The 19516-nt window shown below is 44.2% G+C and overlaps 1 protein-coding gene across 4 annotated transcripts in view; it reads left to right on the forward strand.

Moving 5' to 3' along the window:
- Nucleotides 1-19516, forward strand: part of LOC138247184 (killer cell lectin-like receptor subfamily G member 1) — a 163752-nt gene that overhangs the window by 116681 nt on the left and 27555 nt on the right. Inside the window, exon 7 of one of the 4 annotated variants that reach the window (XM_069201931.1) lies at nucleotides 1366-1461. The exons of the other annotated variants lie outside the window; for them this stretch is intronic. Within the exon in view, the coding sequence (XP_069058032.1) occupies nucleotides 1366-1408 (43 nt within the window). The 3' untranslated portion in view covers nucleotides 1409-1461. Of the gene's footprint in view, nucleotides 1-1365; nucleotides 1462-19516 lie in introns of those variants that run through there. 4 annotated transcript variants of the gene reach the window in all.

Consider the following 19516-nt stretch of genomic DNA (forward strand, 5'->3'; position numbering starts at 1 on the left):
AAATGACTGCTGACTAGATATTGGAAATCCCCATGATTCCACCACTAACTGAATGGTGGGAAGAAATATTACAAAGCAGACAGGCAAAAAGCACAGCAATTCACTGTGAAGAATATAGAGGATCACGTAAAAAGCTGATCTCAATGCACTGGGATACCTTACTAGAAGGGTTTCTGGGAGGCGCTTAGGACGGAAACGCTGAGAGTTGTTGATTGTGGAGACCCTTTCACTCCATAATGCAAACCCAGTTAGCCCTGCCACTAGTCTCTTCCCCACGACCTATTCTTTACCATCTCCCCCACTGCGCCCCATCCAGAAGTATTGAAATTATATACTCAACATGTGCACGCTTATATTTCTCAGAAAATCAATAACTTCTTCATGAATTCAGCACATTGCTCTACCACAGTGCTCTATAGTTACCCATACAAGTGTAGACACAACCTGATCGATAAAGCCGATGACAAAAGGGAGGGTGGTAATGGGAAATGTTTGGTATTGCATTGACTGCATTATTATGTTGAAAAGTGGCTGTGGCTTTTGGTTTTTGGGTTCCGTACTTGCTTTTGCATAAATCATTAAAGATACTTTTAGTACAGACAGCTATTAGGCTTATAGTGGCGTTGAGTTCAGTATTTGCTTTTGCGTAAACCATTAAAGATTCTTTTAGTACAGGTGGCTATTAGGCTTACATTTAGGGGTGTGGCTAATCTGTATGGCTCCACAATGTTGTGTCTGTTTCTATATTGGTTCTGAGGCCTTTTGTTTGAATTTGCAAGAAAACTACTCTATAAAATCTATTCAGTGGCTTAAAGTAAATTATTACTTTATTTTTATATAGTTCTCATCAACAGCTGGTCATAAGGGCCATTTTGTGTTTTTCTCCCTTTGAACTATCTTAGCTGAAAGATGAAAGTAAGCAGACTTCCTGATCACGTCTATTCCAATATGTTGCCTTATTGTCCAGCTCAAGCCCACATTCGTTGGCTGGGTGTTTTTTTAAGTGTCTTTTGTTGACCATCATTTTAACTTTGCATTGACAATACTTAAGAATTTTCAGATTAAAAAAAAAGTTGAACATTGTGACAATACACAACAGAGGAGAGCAGATTGTTCATTTTCCTAATTTTAGATGGTCCAAAGACAGAAATTAGTAATGTCCTCCTTTCTTGTGAGAAGTATGCACAAAATACCATTAAATGCAATAATGTAATAAACTCATTTATACAAAATGGATATTACCTATTCTCACACAGTCTTTTCCATTCCCATTTCTATATATCTTCAGCTTAATGAATAAGGGCACTTGCCCTAATCTCAGTTTTAGAGTCTACCCCTGATATTTCTATCTTTTTTATCTTTTAGAAATGGCTGCAGTTTTCCATTTTGCACTCTATCCAGCATGTGATTAAAAAGATGTCTATTGGTACAGTCCTCTCTTTCTTTTTTAATAGCCGAAATTGTTATCTAATATGTTAAAGTTTTCTTCTTAGTTGTTAATGTTTTTCCCCACAGTTTCACTGTACTACAGGACTGATCTTCTCAATGATTTTACTTAAATTATAAAACCATGAATCCAAACTTTCTGACTGAAGATAGTCTTTATCAAATGCTCCAGTGACCCTTCAGGAGTGTCGGCTAAACCATAGCAATAGTTTACTATTCTTTGACAATATGTAAGTGTAATATTCACCCATCCCAGATCCAGTCTCAATTTATAGTGCCTCCTGGAGTCTGAGGCAGTTCTTCTAAATCTTCATCATTACGACTCCAATACACTTTATTTCTCTCTCAAGAACTTTCTCAGACCCATATAGCAATAAGCGTACAATTTTCAAATTATATGTTTCTTTTAAGACCTCCAGTGATGTATATCCCAGTTCAGACTCCAATTGTGGTAGAGCGCCTGCCACTGAATTACGTCATTGTTCCTGGGATTCCAAATGGATTTTAAAATTCATATATGATTAAAAATAATTCCCAAGTACCTACATTCTTTCACCTGCTTCACTGTTGTCCATTTAAGCTCCATTTCAGGTTGTGCCCTTCTGACATGTTTTAAGAAGATCATAAAATATATAAAACAAGTTTAAAGTGTTTTACTTAGGAAGGGTTACCTATAACATTCCAACTGATATCATTTTAACAAACAATGAAATATCATGCAAAAGATGAAAAACTGCAAAACATATTGTAAACAACACAAATAAATTTAAATGAATACACTTGCCCGGGTACTACCCAATAAAATCAAATACCCCCCCCCCCCATAAAAAGAACATTTAAATAAAACAATAATGACTTTAAAATAGTATTTATAGAAAACAAAATAAAAAATAATAAAAAAATAGATACATTTTACAAAGTAATATTCAATTAATACAATATTTTTTATCTATATTTGTGTTATACACCACCAGTTTATATCAGTGCATAAGTAATATGGTTTCCTTATAAATTTGTCAGCCCTATGCTTGGATCATAGTGCGAGGTGCTAACGTATTTGCCACACCTCCGTGCAGTCATATATTTGAGATATGTGTTTGATTTCCTGTCATCCTGGACTTGTTCTGAGCCAAATTACAACGACAAAGCTGAAATAAAGTGCCACTGGATTCAAGCTAGCCTGGCTGACGAGATATGATATCCCACAACTTGTCCCAGGAGCTTTGTTTCCGGTCCAAGGAAGACCTGGCTTGGCAGTTCGGACTTGACTGTTCCCATGGGGAAAAGGGTCATGACTGATTTGCATATGGCTGGGTTCAAACTGGGGTCAAATGGTAAGCAAAATAACGATGGATTCAATCCAGATCTGTGACTGGGGGTGAGTGTTTGAGAAGTTTCAACACTCCGTCCATCATTTCTTTTTTTGTCAAACTGAAACAAAGCACTGGATGCATTTTTTTTTTTATGGATGATGATGTTAAGTGTCTGTCTCAAACTAGTTCCAATCCAAAATATATTCTCATTTAAAGTTAAATAAATTGCCATTTTTGTGCTGCCCATCTAATTTATGCATATGTATAATGGATGTCAATAGAAAATTCAACTTAGACTTTTATATGGTTTCGTATGCGCAAACAAATGGCAACTGCTTAATTGGCTTAATGCACCTTAGTAGGCCATATACAATTCATCTCTAAACACCCTAAAATAGAAAAAGGAATACTCTCCGCAAATGTAAAATATTTCAGTAAGAGATTAGCTTTCAGGGATAAAAAGAAAGATTCAGAGAAAGCTGGTCAGGTATTCTTTCATCCTCTGTTTCATGTGCCACCGGTGTCCCAGGGCTTCAGGAACTACTGAGAAGGATAACTATTTCACTCTATGGAGACTCATTTATAGTACAGCAATTGCTCTGCTGAAATGGAGGCACTGAACCTTCCGGTCTGGTGGTAAACCATCAGTCATACATAGAGTTAGCAAGTGGCCCTGACACTCTGGGAGCTTTCCTCATGGGATACATTAGTGACAGAGTTCTGGAATAAAATATGTTGAAGAGAATTCAAAACCTCTCCCTCCTGCCCAAACTAAGGTATGAATACATAAACCAGGGAGGAATTGGGATAGTATGAGCAAAAAAGGGAACAGGACAAAAGAAACAAAACACTGCCAGGCAAGAGATCACTGTGGTTCACTGTTCAGTGGCAGAGAGGTTCTCTAGCAAACATAAAACATATGGTAAAAAGGATTTTCAGCAAATAACCACCTATAACAGAACTTAACTAATGTTCAGGTTGCTGTGTAGAGAGTGAGGTGAATGTCATGAAACATCACCATGGCAGAGGAACAGCAGTGTACTTTAACCCAGCAGGCATTGGGCGGGGTGGATAGGAGACAAATGTTGAGCTCATTAACCAGGAAAGATTTCTAAAACTACAGAAGGCAAATACCAAATCTGAGGAAAGAAAAGTAGTCTTACCAAGAAGCACATTTGACAGGCAAAGCACCGTTGTAGGAATCCTGCTCTTGACAATGACTCTACTAGCTTTTAATCCATAGCAGTACCACCCAACCTGGAAGCTGCCTGTGAGGTAAGGTGTATATATGGAAAAAACGCCTATCCTACCGCAGAAATAAGTTCCTTGATTATGGACAGTAACACTCTAAAACATGTTTCTCCCATATTAGTTAATCTCAATGTGCTTAAGTAATCATAGCTGGGAACAAGTTTAATTGCACTGCCTGGCTGAATGCATTCTTCAAAATATTCACCTCTCCCTCCTGAGCCACAGCTTTTCACCTTAAAATAAACTATATATTTTTTGCAGTCAGCAACCAGTAAACATTTTTTTTATTAGTCCTTTCTGCATGATGAGAAAAACCTGACAGCCTTCCTTGGTGTCCTTCCTTCATACATTTACTTGCCTTTTCCCTACCCTTTTCTCATTCTCCAATTGTCTTCTGACCCGGAGCCAAGGCACTGTCAGCCCACCCCCTGTAAAGGCTCTGAAATTGGAGAGTGGACGACGGGACCGTGTCAAGACTCCTGGTGGGGCAAAAAGTGAAATGGGATCGAAGGCGATTGGTGAGTCAGCTGTAACTCCAAAGAAGGTGGGGAAGGTTCCGAGGAAGTCTGCCCAGCCTGTTGTGAGTGTCACGGCGGAGAAGTGTGCCATCATTTCCGGAGGTCCAGACACAACCGCCAGCACCGTAGTCACTGGTCCAGAGACCACCGCCGGAGTCAGTGCCCAGGAGGGCCCAAGTATCGTCACTGGTCAGGAGACCACCGCCAGAGTCAGTGCCCAGGAGGGCCCAGGTATCGTCACTGGTCAGGAGACCACCGCCAGAGTCAGTGCCCAGGAGGGCCCAAGTATCGTCACTTGTCAGGAGACCACCGCCGGAGTCAGTGCCCAGGAGGGCCCAAGTATCGTCACTGGTCAGGAGACCACCACCGGAGTCAGTGCCCAGGAGGGCCCAAGTTTCGTCACTGGTCAGGAGACCTCCGCCGGAGTCAGGGGCCAGGAGGAACCAGGATCCCACAGCCCCGCGGGGCGATGATGGAACGTCAAGCCACACACCAATGTCCAGTGTGGAGTTCGTCATGCCACACACCAATGTCCAGTGTGGAGTTCGTCATGCCACACACCAATGTCCAGTGCGGAATTCGTCATGCCACACACCAATGTCCAGTGTGGAGTTTGTCATGCCACATACCAATGTCCAGTGCGGAGTTCGTCATGCCACACACCAATGTCAGTATCTGAACTGCCATGTCAGGCCACCGCTGAACAGTCCATAGCCAGCCATGGCATAGCACCGCTGAACAAGGCCAAGACCGCCATGGTAAAGACCGCTGAACAGTCCATAGCCAGCCATGGTAAAGACTGCTGAACAGTCCATAGCCAGCCATGGCAAAGCACCGCTGAACAAGGCCAAGACCGCCATGGTAAAGACAGCTGAACAGTCCATAGCCAGCCATGGCAAAGCACCGCTGAACAAGGCCAAGACCGCCATGGTAAAGACTGCTGAACAGTCCATAGCCAGCCATGGCAAAGCACCACTGAACAAGGCCAAGACCGCCATGGTAAAGACCGCTGAACAGTCCATAGCCAGCCATGGCAAAGCACCGCTGAACAGTCCATAGCCAGCCATGGCAAAGCACCGCTGAACAGTCCATAGCCAGCCATGGCATAGCACCGCTGAACAGTCCATAGCCAGCCATGGCAAAGCACCGCTGAACAAGGCCAAGACCGCCATGGTGAAGACCGCTGAACAGGGCAAACACTGTGTGGGTATGAATAGGCCGCCACATCAGGCATCCTTCTCCCATGTGCAGCTGGGACAGTGACAGGACATGTACTTTCACGGGGAGACTCATCCAGTCTTGCCACCAGTCCCACCCAGTACCAGTTGAGAACTGCATCTACTTGCGTCAATGTGGCTTTGCACTCCCCAGGATGGCACAGTGGGCAAGCCACCCACTGTATAGACTTGAGAGACTGTGGCTTTGCACTCCCCAGGATGGCACAGTGGGCAAGCCACCCACTGTAGAGACTTGAGAGACTGTGGCTTTGCACTCCCCAGGATGGTACAGTGGGCATGGAGCCCCGTCGTGGATCTGGCTTTGCATTCATCCAGCTGAGATGCCCCCCCCTTCCCTTCCCCGTGAGGTGCCTGTAGTGTTTCTATCTGATGCCCCGGCAGTGTTCTCTCGGATTTTGGTCAGGTATCTATTGTGGGCCTCGCCCATGCATTTTTGGACTGTTGGTGCACGGACATTGTTGTGTACATATCTGCACTACTTCTTGTATTGTATATATAATTATGACAGATTTCGAGATATGATTCTGTATATTTTTATATGACATGTTTATTGGCACATTACACTATTTGAACGGATCTCGCTTTGTCTTTGCATTCTTCCGGGGGAATTGTGGGTTGTTACTGTGATTTTTTTTTACTGCATTGGTGTGTATGTTGTAATATGCGAGGGTGGGGGTGTTGTGTGTGTGTGTCCCTAACTTTTGCCTCCCCGGTGTCATAGATGCAGTACTCACCGGTATGTTCTGCGCCTACGTCGCTGTTGTTCGTAGAGGAGCAGAAAGACAAGGGCGGGTAGGATTTGGAGTTCTGGCTCCATGGAGTCGTCATTCCACGTGGAGTGTGTTCAGGTGAGCATTTTCCCACAGCAAAAGCTGTTTCCGCCGTGTTTTTATCCACGGTGAATCCGCCCCGGAAAAGGTGGCGGATTGGTGTGTTGTAATAGTGTGGGCGGTACATTGTCTCTCGCCTGTCTGTTGGCGGTGACCGCCACGCTGCTTGTCTGTACCGCCGTGGCGGGCGAAGTGTTAAAGTGGCTGTCTTTGTTGGCGGTTACCGCCAGGGTCTTTTTTTGTCCGCCGGCCTGTTTGCGGTATTACCGCAGCTTTAACACCGTCCGCCAAGGTCGTAATGACCACCTATATTTTGAGCTATTTTGCTCCCTTCTTCCAGATGTTACATTCAGTAATTTTAACCTATGTTCTTGCAGGTTTGTTTTGCACTGCCAACATATAAGATCTCTCTTATCTGGGTTGATGGTATGCTTACATCCCATTTCAGAGGGGAGTTGTTTAGTGACCTCAGACCTTCTGCTGAGTAGCAGATCCTTCTGTGTTCTGAAGGGCAGGGGTTCTGTACCTGGTCCTAGACAGGCACTGCTGGGAGCAGATGGGCTAGCCTTTGGTGCGCCTTTGGCACATAAGGGGCGCATCAGCGCACTTGTGCCCATTAAATAGCATGTTCGAGTAAAGAACAGCAAGAGTGCTAACCAGAATGGCATCAAAAAATCACTGTCTCCAGATGAGGTTCTAAACTCAGCCATCACCTGATTTGCCCTAAGTTAAAAGCATATCCTGGGTCTTCTTACTGCCCTGTCCTCAGTCAAAGTCTATTGTTAAAAACCCTTTCAAACTGTAATCTGAGCTCAATGAATAAGGGGTATAGTTGGTTTACAGGTACAATGTTAAAAACAACTTGGCTGTGCAAAATTATTCATAAAGTGCATATGTTCAGCAATTAATATTTCCAGTAAAACAGAGAAAGACACGTAGACATCAAAGCACAGATGAAAAGAACCCCACAGAGATATTTTAACAATTGGCTTTATTACAAATATTGTAAGAAATGGGACGCTGAATAAACAGACATTTTGTTACCTCCGTTCTTGTGACCTGCAGATCAATCCTTTCACAGTTCCTCTTTTATACTCATTTTCCGGACAGAGGATGTAGGTTCAGTGTTGAAAATTTTGAACTGATTTGTGGTGATTCTCTATTAAATGTCATTTTCCGCCTAGTTCATACACAGCCTTTGTGGCTCTCATCAGCTTCCTTGAGGAGTCATGAGGCACAGACAACAAAGCAGCCCTACTTAGATACTTTTTCACCTTTAACAAGAAAAACCTCTGACCTACCCCCCACACCTAACTTTGACCCTGTGTCATTAATCGGAAAGAACTAATCAGCAGCCCTTTGCTTCAAATGGCTTCAATGAAATTGTGTGGGTAACTTTTCATGCATCCTTCCTACTTCCATGCCTAGGTCTCCCCCCTCCAGCCACAAAAATGCAGTCAATACACTTCCCCTGTCTAGGCAAGTTGCAGCAACTCCTTATCACATCATGCAAAATGCATCCCACTTGTCCTTGAACATAGACCTTACCATACACAGAGTCTTATTAATTTGCCTCATATCCACTGCACATACACAGATACAGAATGTCAACTCAAAAGTCTGGGAGTGACATAGACAATTCTACAAGTCCTGGCACTCATTGCCTCTTTACTGGTCTTTCAAACACTTCTGCCACATATATATCTCCACCACTCTTCATCTAGACCTTAGAGCTTTACGGACCATGAGTCTGATGCTGAATCTATCACTGGTCACCTGGTACTCTGCTCCCTGGTCCTATGATCATGGTCCGCCTGGCACTCTTGTGCCTGTTCCTGGTTGGTACTCTTAATGCTGATCCTTCTAATACTCCTTGATCTAGTCCTGGTCCTACTGGCTCTAGTCCTACTTATATCATTGGAACTGCCTCCCTCATCTTCATAACTTATCCTAGTCCCCTGGCCGTAATTCTCATGTTCCTGATCTTTCTTGTCTTCCAGCATTCTGTCCTGTTCCTCCTGCTATTTGTCTTCATGCTTTCACACTACTGATCATGGTCTTTCTTGCTCTGGTCAACCTGGTCCTGGCTATTCTGTTCCTCATCTTTTTGCCCATCTTTTTCCTTCTGCTGTGGCATGGCCCTCCATGGTGTGGTTATCCTGTCCTGATCTCCCTGATCCTGATGCTCCATTTCCTCCTCACCTTGATCTTTCTTGTCCTAGAACTCAAGGTTCTGATCCTCCTTGCCCTGCTATTCTTTGCTCCCTCTAGTCCTTTGTTTTCTTGTTCTATCAAAACATTTTTTCTAGCATTCTACTGTACCTCGTCTCACCTCTTTGGCATGCCTGGTTATGGCTGCGCTACTCTTTTTTATAATCTTTCTCAAGATTATGTGCCTGTTTGTCCTGATCCTCTTGGTCATGGTATTAATAGTTTGGTTACTCCTGGGCTTAGTTCTGATGGACCTGGTTCACCAACCATCTTAGCCTTGGTTCTGGTTAGCCTGGTACTTCTTGTCCTCTTGTACTTTCCTTTTGGACATTCTGGCCTTTCATGGTTTCCCCAGTCGTGGCCTACCTGGCTCAGTTTCCTTTGGTTCGCTTGCCTCTGGTCACCTCGTCCTGGTTCTTCTCACCCTGAACCTCCTATCCCTAAAACTGTGGCTCCTTGTCCATCTGGCCTCTTGTGTTCTGGTCAGCTTAGTCCTCCTGGCTTGGACTGTCCTGATCCTCCTAGATCTTTTTGTTGTCATATTAGTCCTTTTGGTACTGCAGCATTTGAACCTGGCCCATTTTATCCAGGATCTCCTTGTTCAAGTCTTCCTGGCAACCTCTGTCTAGTCCCCTTGTGTTAGAAATGGGGTTTCTGGTTGGCTAGGGTATGCACCTCAGCCAGGCAGAACTTACCCACACTAGTCAGGGCAAGGGAGTTACACGTCCGTGATAACCCCTGCTCACCCCCTTGGTAGCTTGGCACGAGCAGTCAGGTTTGACCTGGAGGTAATGTGTAAAGCGTTTGCACAACACACACAACACATGTGATGCAATATTCCCACCACAAAGGAAACACAACACCAAATTATATGAAAATATACTGTATTGTACACAATGTAATTATCAGACCAAACATCACATATCAGTACTATACTGCTACCTTAGCAGTTGTCAGAACGTTACATATTAGTTACTCTGCAAACTAGCAGTAGTCACACATAACACACAGGTTACTTAGTATTCTGCAACATAAGCAGTAGTCAGGAAACACGTTATCACATTAGAACAACTTGTCATAAGAATATCATAAAACGCCCATAGTAGGAACATTAGAAAACATATGGTACAAGTTAGGGAAACATATTGGCAAGTCATGCCCATAAAAGGAACATTTGCATACACATATGTAAAAACATCAAACGCAGGTAGGTAATATATGAATCAAACAAAAGTCTGTAGAAAGAACTTTGGATTGCAACTATATTGGTCCTTTAAACAGTACCTGGTTGGATGAAGGCACCTCCAGTGCCTAGAAGGCGAACAATGGGGCCCCCGGTGCTCCTAAGCGCAAAACAGGGGCCTCCCTTATACTCTGGGGTCAGAGGAGGGCGACATGCACCTCCTCTCTTTTATAGACAGGCCCCTCTGGGGACTGTGATTACTGGGGGGCCCCCAGAGCCTCAACCGGCCCTCACAAGGGGGGCCAAAGCCAGCAAAAACAACTTAGGGTAGGAGGGGGGCACCACGCACCACCTCCGGTTTAATGACAGGCCACTCCTGGGACCCGCGATCTTTGGGGGGCCCCCCCGGGCCTCCACTGGCCCTTCCACCAAGGGGGGGGGCCACAATAATGCCCGTTTTACCTAGCAGCAGAAAAGGAGCGTCCTGCTCCTAACGCAGAGGTCAGGGGGAAGGTGGCACTCCCGGTGCCTTCCCCTGGTCCTGCCGTGAAGCCACAAGAAGATCAGACCCCTCCTGGGGCCCGAGCAGACACTCACCTGCACCCGATGCGGTGCGCGAGTGTTCTTCCAGCTTCCCGGGCCGCAGCGGTGATCTTATTTAAAGGGGCACAATGCAGCAAGGAGCCTACGAGCTCCCAAGGCTCCATAAGCGCGCTGCAATCAGCGCTATGGCAGCCGCAACCACGGAGAAGCACCCCTCATGAAGAAATGGATGCAGGGGCCAGGGGCCACATCACCCTGCCCCTGGGAGCAGAATCTTAAGACAGGTCAGCACAAGGGAAAGGCAGCAAGTGGCAAGTCCTTCACAGTGACCAGGCAGGTCACAGGTCAGCACAGCAGCAGCAGTCCATGGCTGTCCCTGGTGAGTCCTTTCAGCCTTTGGTGTCCAGTTCCAAGATGATTCCAAGAGTCTCCAAATTGTGGGGAAAATTCCCCTGTACTTATACTCAGTTCTTACAGTGTTTTACAATGGTAGGGAGAGGAGGTTCCAGCCAGTTACAACTGGTTCTGAGAGTGCCCCCTGTCTCCTTTCAGCACAGGCTCCAAACATCAGTGGGGGGTTAACGACCCTATTGTGTGAGGCCAGGGCACAGCCTTTACAAATGCAGGTGTGCCCCGTCTCTCCCTTCTCTCAGCCCAGGAAGACTATTCAGTATGCAGATGCACCTCCATGACACCTCCACCCTCCCTGTTACAGGCTGTCTGAAAAGTATGCACAAAGCCCCAGCTGTCAATCTGCCCAGACGTGGATTGGAGTCAAGCTGCAAAATACCAGAGTCATAAGCACAGATAAATGCGCACTTTCTAGAAGTGGCATTTCTGTGATAGTAATAAAAAATACACCCACACCAGTAAGCAGTATTTATTATCACCATCACAACCATACCAAACACGCCTACGCTACCCCTCATAAATCAGACAATACCCTTTACACATAAGGCAGGGCATTTCGAATGCAATCCCATGAGAAGGCAGCACTCACAGCAGTGAGACACCAAGTTAGGCTGTTTGTCACTACTAGGACAGGCCATGCAAAATGGCATATGTCCTGCCTTTCTACATACATGGCACCCTGCCCATAGGGCTAGCTAGGGCGTACCTTAGGGGTGACTTTACATGTAGTAAAAGGGGAGATCTGGGCCTGGCAAGTAAGTTTAGATGCCAGGTCCCTGTGGCAGAAAATAGCGCACACAGGCCATGCGCTAGCAGGCCTGAGACAGGTTTAAAAGTCCACTTCAGTGGGTGGTGCAAACAGCGCTGCAGGCCCACAAGAAGTATTTAATTTACAGGCCCTGGGTATAGAGATACCACTGTACAAGGGACTTATAGGTAAATTAAATATGCCAATTAGGTGTAAGCCAATCATACCAACTTTAGATGGGAGAGCACCTGCACTTTAGCACTGGTCAGCAGTTATAAAGTGCTCAGAGTCCTAGAGCCAGCAGCGAGAGGTCAGAAAAACCAGGAGGAAGGAGGCAAAAAGACTAGGGATGACCCTGCGTAAGGCAAAAAGTCTAACACCTTGCTTGCCCCAGTTGGTAATATGAGCCCTGGTCCCTTATGTCCTAATCTTCATAACCCTCCGAGCCCTGTTTCTGCTCCTCCTGGTCATGATTCTTTTATTGCACTGAGTCCTTCTTGCTTTGGTCTTCTATGTGCCCTTGATACTCGTCGGCCTGGTGGTCCTGGTTTTAGTTCTGGTACTCCTTTGTCTGAGCCTCATGTATTAGGTCTTCTGATGCTGGTCTCACTGGCCTTTGTTTCCCTAGCCTTCAAGTATCCTGTCCTCCTGCCCCATCCTGGTCCTACTAGCCATACTGGTTTGAATGGTCCATCTTGTCCTTATCAATCTGACCCTGGACCCATCAATCCGGGTCCTGGTTTCATCATCGTTCTGTCACTGGTCCTCCTAGTTTCCATGTTTCGAGTCACCCTGGTCAATGCAATCCTTGTTACCCAGGTTTAGGATACCCCAGTGTTCTGACCATCATGGACCTTCTGATCCTGGTCTCACCGGGCCTAGACTTCCTGGTTCTTTACATGCCCTCTGCTCCTTCTAATCTAGGGTATCCAGGTTTTGCTAACACAGGTTCCTTCTGGTTTGGGTCTTCTTTGTACTGGTTCATTTATGTCTGACCCCCTGGTCCTCCTGGTACTAGTCTTCTTTTGACTTTCCATCTGGGTTTGCTACTCCCGGCCCTTGTTGTCCTCATTCTCAGGCCCTCCTAGCCCTTCTCAAAGGTATGGTCAAGGGCCTTCTATTCATTCTACCCTGGTGCCTCTGTTTCTTCAGGCTCTTGTCAATTGGGTCAAGATCCACCTCGATCCTTCTCACCCTGGTCCTTTTTTTCCTTGTCCTGCTCCTCATCATCTGTTTGTTCCTGGTCCCCTCTGGCACTGGAAACACTGGTCCTCATTGATTAGGTCACTCTGATCCTGGTATTTCTTGTCCTGGTCCTCATGGCTCTGGTCATCCTAGTACTCCAAGTGGTCCACCTTCTGGCCCTCATTCACCTACTTGTGATCATCCTCTTCTTACTGGTTGTACTCCTTCCTTTCCCAGATCCGCTCCACAATCACTTGAGCCAGGTACAGCCTCAAATTCTCTCACCCAGATTTTTAATTATGAGACAACACTGCCATGGACAGAATGAGGACTCAGTAGAGACAGGTGCTTCCCCACCTAAAACACTGCTTAGCATCCTAAAAAGTGAAACTAGGATTCCAAAGGTACATTGTGCAGGTGACTAAAATGACCAACGAGCATATTTGCCTGAAACCCACTTTGCTGTACTATGAACAAGTGTGTTTTTTGACAGGTATCAGAGTGAATCCCTCATGTGAATTATCAAGCTGCATAAAGTTACCTGTCCCCTGCTTTTACTCCTCCAGGTACACAGAATCTCATTACTGTATCACACTCTAATTAACTCCTGCAAGTGGCTCAATTACTGTGCCCCCAATGCACCAATTGTTCACTGTACTTGTTCTTCCCTTTGGGGCCCAGATACCATCTATCTGTCTGCATTCCTTGTTTGCTGATCCATGTTGACTGCTGATATGCTGCCAGGTTTGAAATACTAAGCAAGCACCACCCTTCTTAAAAAGAAACCTAAAGCTAGCACAGCTCCTTCCGAAAAGGGATCAGCCCTCTACAATCATCAAATGAAGGATCATTAACATTAAAAGCAACAATATATTTTCAAGAGTCAAGAGCGTAAAATGGTTTGAAACCATACTCATTGTTCTTTGCTGACAGTTAAAGACTTCTAGACTGCAGTGCAAAATATATATGTGCCCTATCCTGGAGATACTGAAATAGAAGTTTGATTCCTAAATTTCTTATCTCACTAATAAAATAACATAAAAGTGTTTATTCAAACGTGATTTTACTGTCTTTTCATCAGTTTAGCTTAATTCATGCACTTAACCTTTATGCAAGCTATTGTACATTTGTATATGCTGCAGTTACGTTCAAATGCCTCACACATGTTGCATGCCCATTATAAGATCTCCCTTACACTATTTATTCAAGCGCCAGGCAAATTGTATATGTGACCGGCTATACTGCAGAGATTGTGTATTTTTTGCTGACCACAGGGTAAATAGTGGACATTACATACTATTTGCCCAGAATAAAGGTAAATAGCCACTTAATTTCTTTCTACAAGATGAGAACAAGCTGCCAGCCTGCCTCAGTGTCCTTCCTTCATCCAGTACCTTGCCTTGCCCCTTCCTGCCTTTTCCCTGCCTTCTCCTTCTTCTGCAGTCATCTCCTGTCAGAAGTGTCTTCTAGTTTCCATGAATACAATGTTAAGGCTGTTGCATTTTATGAATGGCTGTTTAAAACTTTGTGAAAAAAAAACTATCTGGGAGGGTGTTGGAGGTCGATAGAACTGGTTGCTTGACAGCATTGTGAATAAATCCACTTACCACTCTTCTTACTTAGGGTATTTATTTCTTTTGTCAACAAGGATACTTCCTCCTCTTCAAGCAGCATTGCACCCTGCTGTGGATCTGAGTCTTCGGGTCACTTCAATTTGTAACACTACTGAAGTGCCTCCTATTTCTGGACTTCTGCTGAGTGAATTGTCTCTCTGTGGCTGTTAAGTTTTCACATTGCTTATTGTGACATTTCAATGATTTCAATGTCATGAGTGGCATTCTACAGCTAAATTTAGGAAACTTCAGGTGACACTTTCTTGTGTGTAAAACCAAACAACGGCGGGCCTGATTCACAAAGGAAAACTTAGACATTTGGTCTAAACTGAGACTAAACATCTAAATGTAAGACTTTAAGAATCCACAAACAGCTTTTACGAGTAGTATCTTTACGTCCACACTCAAGGCAGTTCTTCCCCTGAGTGTGGACATAAAGATACTACTTTTAAACACCCTTTGTGAATTCCCAAAGTTGTAAATTTAGACATTTGGTCCATATTTAGACAAAACGTCTAAGTTTGCCATTGTCAGTGGGCCAGAGGTTTGTGACAGGAGGCCTCACAACCAGTGAACATCTACACTAATGAATAACCACTCCAGCCTGTGCTCCTGAGATTATCATCACCCTTAAGTCATAAGTTAAGTTCGAATTTTCTAACTGTTGAACTGACTCACTTTTTGGAGTCAAATGTCCCCCAGTGGCTGTCTGCCAGGCTATGCCATGGCATCTAAATGCTTCAGCTGAAGTCCACAGGTGGTACTGATTATAGGCTGAGCCACACAGGACAAATCAGGCTGGCCAGAATTGGTTTCGATTAGTGCTCCAATTCTAGCTGAGAGTACACCTGGGTGTAGAACTCCTTCCGACAGCGAAGTTTGCAGAATTCAGGCACTCTGTGCTACACGGACTGGCGCAGAGTTCCCGGATTCCGCTCCCTAGCGCAGAACGAGTCTATTCACACTTGCGAGATTAGGTTTTGGTGCTCTCTTGCAAGTGCAATGATTCTCCTGGGGTGCAAGCTTGCGCATGCAATACTTCATGTTCTCTCGCGCTGCTTCCAGCTGTGCCGTTGGACAAAATGGGTAACTCGTGAGCACAAACTCACTTCTGAAGTAGATTGTCAACACCAGAGCCACCAAATCTAGAAACAACATTTTTGGATGGGAGTTTCTTCTCCAATGAACCCTGCAATTTCTTTTTTAGATTGAGAAGCCTTTTTTTTCAGACAGAAAGACAGTGTGTCAGGAACTCCAACTTCCTGTTCCTGTCCAGAAGGCTCCTCCCAGGGCTTTGTCAATCCCATTGTCACTTTTCACTTGGATTTCAAGGTGGAAGGATCACTTTTTTGGTCTCTTGGATATACCTTTGGATTTAAAGACTTTGTTTTTGTGAAATCACACAATTAAGTTCTAAAACTTTATTGAATAAGGGTGTATTTGTTTGTTTGCTTGGGCATGCACCAGTATTTCTTTGTACTTTGATTTGATTTTTAAAAATGTGTAGTGGTGGGTGGCCTAGAGTTTAACTATGGGCCTTGTTATTATTTATTTTGCATTTCATTGATTTTTCAACTTTTGTAAAGGAAAATTGTTGCACATCTCAGTACTTTAAACATGTTTCCATTCACAACATTATTTTAGTATGTGGCCTAGATTTCTAAAGGGCAATTTAAGCCATTTGGTCCAGGCCAGCAATAGTAGTCAGCAGTGAAATAAATGTTTCAGTGGTATATGTGTTTAAGGATTACATTTAAAATGTTGGCAATTGTTGCATTTCATTTTTTTGCACAAAGTTTGTATATTGTGGGGTAATAATACTTGAATGCATAGGAAGATGTTGTTTGACCAAGTGGCTGGCAGCCATTATGCGAATGCAGCCAGTTTCCCTTTGCCATAGGCGTGCATGTGCTCTTCTTTGTTCTCCTTGCTCCTTGTTGTTGTTGTTTGACCATGTGGCTGGCAGCCGTTTTGTCCACCCAGCCAGTGTCATTTGCCATAGAATTGAATGTGTTATTTGTTTGCCATACCTCCTTGCTGTTGTTGTTTGACCATGTGGCTGGCTGGCAGCCATTTTGTTCATCCAGACAGTGTTCCCTGCCATAGTCTTTCATGTGTTCTCTGTTTGCCATGCCTCCTTGCTCCTTGTTGTTGTTGTTTGACCATGGGGCTGGCAGCCATTTTGTCCATCCAGCCAGTGTCATTTGCCATAGAATTAAATGTGTTCTATGTTTGCCATGCCCCCTTGCTCCTTGTTGTTGTTTGACCATGTGGCTGGCAGCCATTTTGTGGATGCAGCCAGTGTCCGTTTGCCATAGGCTTGCATGTGTTCTTCTTTGTTCTCCTTTCTCCTTGTTGTTGTTGATTTACCATGTGGCTGGCAGCCATTTTGTGCATGCAGCCAGTGTCCCTTTGACATAGGCTTGCATGTGTTCTTTGTTCTCCATTCTTCCTCTTTGCTCCTTGTTATATATGTTTGACCATGTGGCAGGCAGCCATTTGTTTCATCCAGACAGCGTTCCTTGCCATAGGATTTCATGTGTTCTTTGTTTGCCATACCTCCTTGCTCCTTGTTGTTGTTGTAGTTTGACCATGTGGCTGGCTGACAGCCATTTTGTCCACCTCCATTCATCCAGTGTCCCTTGCCATAGGGTTGCCTGTGTCCTTTGTTCTTCATGCTTTCTCCATGCTCCTTGATATTTTTGTTTGCCCATGTTGCTGGCAGCCATTTTGTGCGTGCAGCCAATGTTCGATTGCCATAGGCTTGCATGTGATCTTTGTTCTCTTTGCTTCCTCCTTGGTCTTTGTTGTTGTTGTTTGACTATGTGGCTGGCTGGCAACTATTTTGTCCATCTAGCCAGTGCCCCTTGCCATAGGCTTCCGTGTGTTCTTTGTTCTCCATGTTTCCTCCTTGCTCCTTGTTGTTGTTGTTTGGGGCTGGCTGGCAGCCATTTTGTGCGTACACTGTGCAGCCAGTGTGTCTGTGACATAGGCTTACATAAAACCATTGTTAATTATTGATCATTTGATTTGAATGTTTCTATTTTTATTTTTGTACTATTTTATTTTTTTCATTTTTATGTTTAATTTGAATTTATGCCATTTTTATTTCATTTTATTTTTTTTTAATTTTAATTTATATATTTTAGTTTCTTTTTCATAATTGATATTACTTTTTTATTTTTATTTTTTAATTTATTTTTATTGCAATTTTTATATTTTATTTTTTTCAGTTTTTTTTTACTTACATTTTTATATAATTCTGCATTTTTGCTTTGATCAATCCATACAATCCATTCCATTCCTCCATCAACCCATCCATCAAAGATGCACAGCTCTACTACAGCATTCAGTTTCTTAGGTGTAATTCCATTTCCTCCAGGACACACTGGCTGTGGAGCACAAAAGACAAATCATCAACATAATTCATTTTGTCAGTGAATATTCCATTTCACCTGGACCACCTTCCTGCCATAGTTTATTTTCTTTAAAGGCGTATTTCATTTACCCATTCACCTCTCTCTGACTACCCCAGATGTCTTCTAAAACAGATGGGAGCAAAGCAAAGAGCTAGGTCTACCTGTTGTGCTCCCTGATTTGAAATGTATTTTTTATGTTCTTGTGGTGTGTTTTGCCTTTACTATGTTTGATTAAATACTAGGTATATTACATAAGTAGCCAACCACACTAAGATTGCATTTCTCTGTACTATTTTCAACCTACTGCAACAATGACATGTTTCATTAACTAGATTTTGTTTGCTTGGTTGTTTTTAGGTATACAAGAGAAGAGACCCCTACATCATCCGCAGGACTGCCAAAGAGAAGGCCTTACAGTTACTTCGGTCCACAGGAACCAAACTCTTTCTCTTGTGCATCTTTTCGCCACTGCCATCCTAGAGCTAGTTAAGATGGCCCCAAAGAAAGTTGCTCCCAAGAAAGTGGCCAGTGAGAAGATGTAGTTTTCTACCTGTTGTCTGCCATCCGCAACATTTTTCAGAAGATGTATGCCTGCTGCCACACTGGCCTCCAGGGAGGAAACTGGGAGCACTTTGTACCAACAGCACCACCTCAACCCAAGCCCAAGATCGTGTCTGTCAATCAGGCAGCCACTTCAGTCATGACGACGACGACGAGCAGTGATGTTGAATTTAATTTGTCACTTTCACAAAGTAGTACCCAATCATTTCAGGAAACAGAGCAAAGTGGAAAGCAAATGCAGGCAGATCTTCCTGAAGTTAGAGCAGAATAGGAGTTTGAGCTTTCTGTCGAGCAAGAACCTCCTCTTTTAGAATCAAGGGCTCCCAGATCTCTAGCCAGAAAAAGGAAGGGTCTTGCTCCAGAATCTTCTCCAAGCACGACTTCTGAGGCGGATGATAGGGACATGGCGTGAACCCCGGCAGAGTCAAAGGAAAAGAAAAGTTCCAGAAAGCCTTAGAATCATGGAAGGGGATGATGAGGATGATGACGACAACACAGTCCTTGTGGAAGCTGGCACAGGGGAGACTGACATCACTATCCAACCTGCTCCGAGGGATGTGGCACAGGCAGTAACACCAGCTACCATATTTGTTAGGCCCCAGCAGAGACCTGCAACAACCCCTACCTCAGTACAAGTATCTACTGCAGAGAGGCCATCAGAACACCCATGACCACCTACATCCACTTCTTCAGGCATTGGCAGTGGCCCAATAAGAAAGCATTCCTCCCCAATTTGGGGGTTTCTATAAATAGCAAACAGGAGGAGAACATTGCCATATGCTCCATTTGCCACACAAGTATTTGTCGGAGTAAGCCTGGTTCACATTATGGTACTGGATGCCAGACCACCCATATGAAAAACATTAGGCAATCTGGTGGAAGCAGCATCTTAAGTAAATGGCTTAACGTGGCTTTGGTGGTGAAGGGGAGACGTGAAACATCAGCTACACCTGGTCAAATCACAGTGGAAGGTGAGGATGATGATGGTGACATCAGTCTCATGAAAAACAGCACAATAGAATCACCCAGCTCAGAGTCTTCACAAT

The sequence above is a fragment of the Pleurodeles waltl genome, chromosome 7, assembly GCF_031143425.1.
Source record: "Pleurodeles waltl isolate 20211129_DDA chromosome 7, aPleWal1.hap1.20221129, whole genome shotgun sequence".
In the NCBI taxonomy this organism is placed as follows: Eukaryota; Metazoa; Chordata; class Amphibia; order Caudata; family Salamandridae; genus Pleurodeles; species Pleurodeles waltl.